General features: G+C 35.1%; 1 protein-coding gene across 2 annotated transcripts in view; it reads right to left on the bottom strand.

Moving 5' to 3' along the window:
• Positions 1-368: 368 nt before the first annotated feature.
• The window catches only part of ZDHHC15 (zinc finger DHHC-type palmitoyltransferase 15), an 85,864-nt gene continuing 75,580 nt past the window's right edge, over positions 369-10,652 (bottom strand). The window contains exon 2 of one of the 2 annotated variants that reach the window (XR_006539366.1): positions 369-418. Coding sequence is in view for 1 of the 2 variants with exons in the window: in XM_044911701.1 (XP_044767636.1) it covers positions 3,232-3,399 (168 nt within the window). In the remaining variant the exon portion in view is untranslated. Of the gene's footprint in view, positions 419-3,231; positions 3,400-10,652 lie in introns of those variants that run through there. The other variant, XM_044911701.1, reaches the window with a different exon arrangement.

The raw sequence follows: 10,652 nt of genomic DNA, 5'->3' as shown, positions 1-10,652 counted from the left end.
GCAGGGGGAGGAGCAGAGGGAGAGGGGGAGAAGCAGACTCCCCACTGAGCGTGGAACCTGACCTGGGGCTCCATCTCAGGACCCTGAGATCATGATCTGAGCCTAAATCAAGAGTCGGACGCTCAACCGACTGAGCCACCCAGGCACCCCGAACATTTATTTTTAAAATGGAGTTTTATATCTCTTTCCTATCTTTAGACTAGTTTGAATAATCGTCATTCTAAGAGGGTATGTGGTATGTGTTCATTATGATTGAAAGGAAATGCTCTTATCTAGGCATGGTCACATGTTAGGATCAGTCAGGTTGTTGTCCAAGCTCAGCCCAGGAGAAATATGGATGTCACTTACATGGCACAGACAGAGCAGTGGTGGCAGCGATCAGGCTTGATCAAATGGCACCGGTCACAGAATCTAACAGCTATAGGAAAAATAAGGTGGTTAGCATTGGTTAGGGCTCAATATGACACCATATATCTTACTAGTCTATCTGGATGTCTTGTTATACACTGATTACAGGTAGTCAAGCTCATCTCAAGTTACCAAGAAAAAGGCAGATCACAGAAGAGAATTGTGGTATGTATTTTTTTTCCTTGTTAGATCAATCTTGAAGGCACCTTTTGGGGGATGAAGGTAAAGGGAAAAGTTTTCATATCTGGATATCTGATAATAAGATTTGGTATTATAAAACAAAGTATGCTGTCAACTGCTTGAGTGATCTTGGGAAAACCATTCAGATTCTGTTTACTCCAACTTTCCTATATGAAAACAATTAATTCAGCTGACCATTTCACAGATGAAGGAAGTAAAGACTTGAGCCATATCAAGTGACTTACACAAGATCACACAGCAAGTGAGTGGCAGGACTGTGACCACTATAGTTTTTCTGACCCCTTATTTCACTCAGGGTTCTCTTCACTCTATAAGTCTGATATAAAAAAAAATTCTCCCTCCCTCTTCCTTCCTTCTCTCCTTCCTTTCTTTATTTCCCTTAATGAAAGGCATTTTCCTTTTCTTCTCATTTTCTCTCTGTTCATCAATACAGTATGACTGTGTTTAATGTAATTATTATTAAGTGAAACAACTAAAATCATGAATAATTTGAGCTAATATAATATTCCATCTGAAGTGTACATTAAGCACATATAATTGATTTAGCATAATGGACTGCTAATTCAGCAGTTTGTGTTTATGTCTAGCAATGGGAGGGATGACAAAAGTATGGTTATAATCGAGGCAAAGAAAAAGGGAGAGGGACATGCATGTTTAATTCATTCAGCATGTTTTTAAAGATATAGTAATATCATTGCCCAGTTTAAGCCACCATTATCTCTCATTTAGATGACAGCAACAGATGCCTAATTATTTACTCTTTCATCTTGTTCCCCATAATATGTTCTCTATAGAATAGCTAGATGATCTGTTAAAATGTAAATCAGATTATATCACTTTTTACTTAAAACCTTCAGTGGACTTCCAACACCATTAGAATAAAATCCAAACTCCTTACCATGGCCTGTATCATCTGGCCTCTGCTTGCCTCTTCAGTTTTAACTGGTATCACTCTCCACCTGCTACACTCCAGTCACATGGCTGGCTGGCTGTTCTTCTAATACTGCAAGCTTGCTCCTGTCTAAGGGCCTTTTGTACTTGCAGTACTTTCTGCCTGGGATGCCAGTTCCTCTGCTCTTTACTTCCTGCTGGTTTTTATTATTCAGGTCTCAAACCAAAAGATATTTCCTCAGAGAAGCCTTCTCTATATCATAGGGCTGCAAACAAATGATTCAAGGGTCCAGAGACTAGTGAGTAGTGAGTGAAGCAGCCAGTTGGAGACTGTGAGGGAACCTGAGAATGCATGCCTTATTTAAAGAGTGTGGCTACTACTCAGCTTTAGCTAGTTTTTGCCATGTGAAAATGCAGACTGAATATTGCCAGAGTGTCCGAGTTTTCAGGAGAAGCCAAAAATAAGGACTTTCATGTGGAAATATTCTAGTTGTTAAAAATCAGTAACAAATACAAAGTTTTAAATGATACATTAGAGATCAAACAAAATTTATCTTGGGTCTAATTCATCCCATACACCTTTAGTTTGTAACCAATCTCTTCTATCCATCATTCTGTTTACTACTGTGAGAAATTATACAAATAATTTCCTGTCTACTTTTCACCATATTTCAGTATGCATGAAGACTTTTAAAAAATCATGACTACCATGACATCAATGCTCTAACAAAATTAATAGTAAATCCTTAATATCTAATACCCAGATCATACTAAAATTCCCCCAATTGCCACACAGGATCTTAATAAATGATAACTGAATAAATAAATGATAAACAGATGAACATAAATGTCTAACAGTATAATTCCCAAAGCCTTAAAACACAATCTTCCTTATTAGAAACATTAGGATGACTTGTCAAAAGAGGTTTGAGTTTCAAATTTTGAAAGGTGGAAAACTTGTTCAGCTAGTACTATTTTAGTCATACAGATGAAAACTAAGAGTAAAACTCCATAGTGGACATTTACCCAAGAAAGATGACATATCTCTGCACAAATACTTATACAAGAATATCCATAGCAGATTTACTCATGATAGCTAAGCACTGGAAACACCAAATGTGCATCTACTGGTGAATGGATAAACAAACTATGATATATTCATACAATGAAATACTACTCAGCAATAAAAGGAATAAAATACACAGAAATGTGAAGGAATCTCAAAATATTATGCTAAATAAAAGAAGCCAGACACAACAGTAATACTGTATGATTACATTTATATAAAATTCTAGAGTGGTAAAACTAATCTATGATGGAAAACTATCAGAATAGTGGTTGCCTTGGTGGTGGTTGGTGGGAGTGACTGGGAAGGAGCATGAAAGAACTTTCTCGGCATGTGGTAATGTTTATAGAGGTTTTAGTTACACAGATGTGTACATCTGTCAAAACACTGAACGGCACACTTAAGATTTGTATGTGTCTTTGTATGCAAATTTCACTCAAAAAAGAATGATAAAATATTTAGGTAGATGTGTACTGATATTTGCTACTTAGTTTGAAATGTATGAAAAAATAAGATGGCTTGATGGATGATGGATGAGGGATGGATTTGTGGACAGATATATGATAATGTAACATAGCAAAATGTTAGTGGTAGACTCCAGTGCTAGGTATACAGATGAGCCTGTGGATATATATGACTTAGCCTTTCTGAGGTCCTTGCCGATCTCAAAATGTGACTTGCCATTTCTCTAGGTGACTTTGGATGAACTGACCTCCACTCCCAGTTCTTGTGTAAACTGGTAGCTTTTTGGCCATATCGATGAGCATCTGCTTCTGGACCTCAGGTCTCTCTTCATTTTCATAGCGTTCCTTGTCTGAATAGGACAAGTGGAACTAGAAGCAGAAGTAAGAAGTGAGACTTTATTTTCCAAGGTTCACAGAAAATGTTAAAAACAACAATAACTATTTAGGTGAAAATATTTGTTATCTACCCTTGAAGTCTAGGTACCAGTTTGGCTTATAACTTTCTCAGCATAATTATCTTAATTATTTTATCTGGCTTTTATCTCAATCTTCATAAGTCCACGTGATAGGTAGTATTGTTTTATAAATAAAGAAAACTTAGCAAGATCAAGTACTTTGTCCATGGTTATACTCACTAACTAGTATGTAAAAAAACTAAGCTCCAAACCCAGTTCACCTGATTCCTCCAAACCCAGTTCACCTGATTCCAAGACTTGTGCCCTTTCCACTCCATTATACCATAATATGATGTTATATACATATGTATACCTTGCTGCCAGGACCCTGTTGATGATTGACTATGATTGTTATTAAGTTGTAGGTATTTTTCATAGGTTACACTCTTAGAGAAGCTGTATGAGACTGCTTGTGACACTATATTCTAAGCTCGCAAATGAGTAGAAATTTGGGTATTCTTACTATCGCAGAAATTTTTAGTCTGGTATGAAGCTTATTGCCAATGTTGGCACCACACTTTGCTAATCTTGCAAAAGATATGTCAACAATTTTCCAAAGTAACACAGACTTGAAAGCTTTCTTCTGTCTGGGCCAAAAGGTAGGCAGAGGTGAAAAAGAAAAGGATCTGTGATCAGATTTGGGGGGTTTAAACCTCATCTCTTCCACTTAATAGTTAAAAAATCACTTTGGAAAATCAGACACTCTCAACCCAAGTTTCTTCATCTGTAAAATAGAGGAAATAATACCTACTTCATAAGATTGGTGTAAAAGTACTGTATAATAATTAAAAGTTTCTTTTACAAGTCTAATTTCTTAAATCATTTAAAAATATTTTATACTATCATTTTAAATTTTAACTATTCTAGTTTGTAGTATAAAGTTTTAACCAATTCCTTTTAATTCTGATAATTAAAAGTAGCACTTGGAACAGCCCTCTAATTTGGGGGCTGTCCTGGGGAATATAACTTTTGTGTGGCATACTGTACCTGCTTGAAAGGCAGAGGCAGGGTTGTTACTGTTAGTATGTGATGAAAACCTTGTGGCTATTCAACAAGTAAGTTTTGGATTGGAATAAGATGTCATGTTTGGATGCCCTATTTCTGGCACTAACCAAGCCTTTCTGAGGATTAGAATGCAATGAACCAGTAAACACATTTTGGGTGGGCAATGGGTGATAGATTGGGATGTATTTGGTATTAGTGAAATGAATATCATAGCTATCAAATAGTCCCCAAAGACTCACCTTTTCTTTTTACCAATTAAAAATGATGAAGATGTGGTCTTAAGTGTTAGACATTTGCAGTTCTTATCTAAATCTTACCATCATCCCACCCAGTAAATTTAGGCCTACAAAATTCCCAACCATTCAGCCTTTCTATTGGCCTATAAGCTTCCTAAATAGGGTGGAGGGGACAATTATTTCTATTGAGCTAAAATTCACATAACATAAAATTCCATTTTAAAGTGCACATTTCATAGTGTACACAGTGGCATTTAGTACATTCACAGTGTTGGGCAGCCATCACCACTATCTACTTCCAGAATATTTTCATCACCTCAAAAGGAAACCCCATATGCACTGAGCTATAATTCCTTATTTCCCCCATCCCCAGATCCTAGCAACCATTAATCTACTTCCTGTCTCATTAGATTTCCTTCCTTTCTGGATATTGCATACAAATGGTATCAAACAATATGTGGTCTTTGGTGTCTGGTGTCTTTCAATTAGCGTAATGTTTTCAAGGTTCATCCAGGTTGTGGCATGTATCAGTAATGCACTCCTTGTTATACCTGGATAATATTCCATTTATGGACATACCACCCTTGGTTTATCCATTCATCTGTTGATGGATATTCCATTTCCATCTTCTGGCCATAGTGACTAGTGCTCTATGAACAATTGTGTATAACTTTTGAACACCTGTTTTCAATTTGAGTATATACCTAGGAATAGAATTGCTGGATCACAAGATAATTTTATATTTAACTTTATGAGAAACTGAAAAACTGCCTTCCACACCAGCTGTACCATTTTACATTCCCGGTAGCAATATATGAGGATTCAGAATTTCCCACATCCACATTAACACTTGTTCTCTCCCTCCCTCCCTTCCTTCTTTCTCTCTCTCTCTCTCTTTTCTGTATGTATGTACATATATATGTACGTATGTATGTATTTATATTTTGGACTTCTTAGTGGGTGTGAAGTGGTATCTCACTGTAGTCTTGATTTACATTTCTCTATTGACTAATGATGTCAATCATCTTTTCATGTGCTTGTTGGCCATTCACATATATTCTTTAGAGAAATGTCTAGTCAAATCATTTGCCCATTTATTAGTTGGGCTGTTTGTCTTTTTGTTGTTGAGTTGTAAGAATCTTTATATATTCTGGATACTTGACATTTATTGAGTATATAATTTGTGAACATTTTCTCCCATTCCTTAGGTTACCTTTTCACTCTGTTGGTTGTGGCTTGATGTCCAGAAGTTTAAATTTTAATGTAGTCCAGTTTACCTTTACTTTTGTTTCCTTTGCTTTTGATGTCATGTCCAAGAAATCATTGCCAGATCCAATGTCATGAAACTTAATCCCTATGTTTTTTCCTAAAGATTATTTATTTATTTATTTACTTGAGATTGAGAGAGAGTGAGAGAGCACATGTGTGAAAAAGCACGAATTGGGGGGTGGAGGAGCAGAAGGAGAGGGAGAAGCAGACTACCCGCTGAGCAGGGAGTCCAATGGAGGCTCAATCCCAAGACCCTGAGATCATGACCTGAGCCAAAGGCAGATGCTTAACCAACTGAGCCACCCAGGCACCACCACCCCCCATATTTTTTTCTAAAGGTTCTGTAGCTTTCCATTTGAGCTAATTTTTGTATATGGTATAAGGGTCCAACTTCATTATTTTGCATGTGCATGTCCAGTTTTCCCAGTACCATTTGTTGAAAAGACCATCTTTTCCCCATTGAATGGTCTTGATACCCTTTTCAAAAATCACCTGACCATATATGTGAGGGTTTATTAGTAGGCTCTTACTTCTATTCCATTAGTCTTTGTATCTGCACCACACTGTTTTGATTACTGTAGCCTTGTAGTAAGTTTAGAAATGAATAAGTGAGACCTGCAACTTTGTTCTTTTTCAAGATTATTTTAGCTATTTGGGGTCCCTTGAGATTTTATATGAATTTTAAGATGGAATTTTCTATTTATGCAAAAATATCATTGGGATTTTGATAGAGACTGCATCAAATCTGTAGACTACTTCGGGTAGTGATGACATTCTTAACAATATTAATTTTTCCAATCCATGAACATGAGCTGTCTTTCCATTTATTTGTATCTAATTGCTTTTAGCAACAGTTTTTAGTTTTCAGTGTACTGAGATTTTCACCTCCTTGATGAAATTTATTCCTAAGTATTTTATTTTTTTCATGATAGTAAATGTAATTGTTTTAATTTTTCTGATTATTCATTGTTCGTATATAGAAATGCAACTGATTGCTGTGTGTTGATTTTGTATCCTGCAATTTTGCTGAATTAATTTATTACTTCTAACAGGTTTTTTGGGAGGATCTTTAGGGTTTTTTGACATATAAGATCATACTATCTGTGAACAGAGGTAATTTTACTTTTTTCTATCCAATTTGGATGCCTTTTTTTTCCTTGCCTACTTTCACTGGTTAGAGAATGTGTTCCTCACTTCTCTCTCTCTCTCTCTTTGTTTTTTGGAAGATTTTGAGAAGGACTCATGTTAATTATTCTTCTGATTGAATTTACCTGTGAATCCATCTGGTCCTGAGCTTTTCTTTGTTGATTGGTTTTTGATTAATAAATCTCTTTACTTATTTTAGGTATATTCAAAATTTTTTTTATTTCTTCTTGAGTCATTTTTGGTAGTTTGTGTATTTCTAGGAATTTTTCCTTTTTATCTAGGTTTCTAATTTATTGGCACACAATCCCTCATACTATTATAATTCTGTTTCTATAAGGTCTGTAGTAATGTCCCACTTTCATTTCTGATATCAGTAATTTGTGTCCTCTCTTTGTTCAGTCTAGCTAAAAGTTTCTTAATTTTGTCGATGTTTTCAAAGTCCCAATTTTGGTCTTATTGATTATTTCTACTGTTTTCTATTCCTTATTTGGTTTTATCTTTGCTCCAATCATCACTATTTACTGCTGCTAACTTTGGGGTTAGATTGCTCTTCATTTTCTGATTCTTTAAGGTGTAAAGAATATTGAATTGACATATTACTCCTTTTATAATATAAGTATTTATAGCTATAAATTTTCCACCGAATACTGCTTTATTGCATCCTAAAAGTTTTGGTATGCTGTTTCTCATTTTATCTCAAAGTAATTTTTAAATTTCCCTTGTGATTTTTTATTTAATTCATTAGTTGTTTAAGAGTGTTGTTCAATTTCACAAATTTGTGAATTTATAGTTTTCCTTCAGTTATTGATTTCTAGTTTCATTCCACTGAAGTCAGAGAAGATCCTTTATATGATTACAATCTTTTAAGCTTATTGAGACTTGTTTTGCATCCTAACATATGGTCTATACTGGAGGATGTCCTGTGTGCTCATGAGAAGAACCTGTTACTCTTCTATTTTTGGGTAGAGTGTTCTGTACATGTGTATTACATCTAGTTGGTTTACAGTGTTATGAAATCCTCCATTTCTGTATTGATCATCTGTGTAGGTGTGCTATCCATAATTGAAAATGGGTTATTGAAATCTCCAATTACTGTAGGACTGTGTATTTTTTCCTTCAGTTCTGTTAGTTTTTACTTCCTATATTTTGGGACACTCTGTTTATAACTGCTGCATGTTCTTGATGAATTGACTATCTTATCAATATGTAATGTCCATCTCTCTTCTTTTGTGGGTTAAATATTTTATTTTATTCATTTTATTTTTTGTGGCTTTACTGAGGTATGACTGGCAGATAAAAATTGGATATATTTAAGATATGCAATGTGATGTTTTGATATACATATAAATTGTGAAATGCTTACCACTTAAAGCTAATTAACATACCTGCCACCTCACATAGTTATTATTTTTGTTGTGGTACAACACTTGAGATTATTCTCTTAGTATTTTAATTATACAATACATTACTAATACATTATTATTAATTATAGACACCATGCTGTACATTAGGTCTCCACAACTTATTCATTTTATAGCTGAAATTTTGTACATTTTTGCCAACATTTCCCCTAACTCCCACTTCCCAGTTCCTGATAATCACCACTCTGCTCTATTACTATGAGTTTGCCTTTTTTTATTTTTTTTAAAAGATTTTATTTATTTATTTGAGAGAGAGAATGAGATAGAGAGAGCATGAGAGGGGGGAGGGTCAGAGGGAGAAGCAGACTCCCTGCTGAGCAGGGAGCCCGATGCGGGACTCGATCCTGGGACTCCAGGATCATGACCTGAGCCGAAGGCAGTTGCTTAACCAACTGAGCCACCCAGGCGCCCAGTTTGCCTTTTTTAAAAAAGATTCCACATATAAGAGAGATCATCAAGCAGTACATGTCTGTGTCTGGCTTATTTCACTTAGCATAATGTCCTCTAGGTACATCCATGTTGTTGCAAATGGCAGGATTTCTTTATTTTTAAAAGACTGAATAATATTCAATTATACATATATTCCATATTTTCTCTATCTATTCATCCATTGATGAACACATAGGTTGTTTCTATATCTTTATGACTATAAATAATGCTGCAATAAACATGGGAGTGCATATGTCTCTTCTTCAGTAACCTGTTTTCATTTCCTTTGGATATACACCAGAAGTGGGATTTCTTGATCATATGGTAGTTCTATTGTTAATTTTTTTAAAGATTTTTATTTATTTATTTGAGAGAGGGAGAGTGAGAGAGGAGTGAGGGACAGAGGGAGAAGCAGACTTCCCTGCTAAGCAGGAAGCCCGATGCGGGGCTCCATCCCAGACCTTGGGACCATGACCCGAGCTGAAGGCAGACGCTCAACCAACTGAGCCACCCAGATGCCCCTCTATTGCTAATTTCTGAGGAACCTCAATACTGTTTTCTATAATGGTGGTAGTAATTTACATTCCCACCAACAGTGAACAAGGATTCCCTTTCCTCCACATCCTCACTAACACTTGTTTATGCCTTGACTTTTTGATAATAGCCATCCTGACAGTTGTGGGATATTATCTCATTGTGGTTTTGATTTACATTTTTCTTACAATTAGAGAGGTTGAGCACCTTTTCATAGACTTGTGTGCCGTTTGTATGTTCTTTTGAAAAACATCTATACAGGTCTTTTGACCATTCTTAATAAGGTTATTATTATTATTGCAATTGAGTTATATGAGTTACATATATATTTTACATAATAACTGCTTATCAGGTAGTTTGCAAATATTTCTCCCATTCCATAGATTGTCTTATTATTGTATTGATTGTTTCCTTTACTATGCAGAAACTTTTTAGTTTGATGTGGTCCCACTTGTTTATTTTTGCCTTTGTAATGTGTGTCTTTGGTGTCAAATCCAAAATATTGTGCCAAGACCAATGTCAAAGAGGTTTCCTCTATTTGTCTTTCTTTTAGATTATTATGGTTTCAGGTCTTTTGTTTAAGTCATTAATTCATTTAAAGTGAATTTCTGTGAGATAAAGATCCAATTTCCTTCTTTTCTATGTGAATATCCAATTTCCCCAGCACATTTATTAGATTATCATTTTCCCATTGTGTATCCTTGGCAACTTTGTTAAAGATTAATTGACTGCCTATACATGGGTTTATTTTGAGCTCTTGAATCTGTTCTAGTCATTTATGTGTCTCTTTTTATGCCAGTAGAGTAGTTTTGATTGCTATAAATTTATAATATAATTTGAAATCAGGAAGTGTAATGCCTCCAGCTTTGTTTTTCTTGCTCAAAATTGCTTTAATTATTTAGGATCTCTTGTGGTTCCAAATGAATTTTAGGATTGTTTTTTATATTTCTGTAAAAAACACGCCATTGGAATCCAGAGAGGTATTGCACTGAAACTGTAGATAGCTGTGGGTGTATGGACATTTTAACAATATTAATTCTTCCAATTCATGAACATAGGGAATCTTTTCATTTATTTGTGTCTTCTTCAATTTCTTTCATCACTGTTTTATAGTTTTTCTTGTACAG

Source organism: Neomonachus schauinslandi, chromosome X (genome assembly GCF_002201575.2).
Source record: "Neomonachus schauinslandi chromosome X, ASM220157v2, whole genome shotgun sequence".
Classification (NCBI taxonomy): domain Eukaryota; kingdom Metazoa; phylum Chordata; class Mammalia; order Carnivora; family Phocidae; genus Neomonachus; species Neomonachus schauinslandi.
Note: the sequence above shows the minus strand (reverse complement) of the source record. Positions and strands in the feature narration are given on the sequence as shown.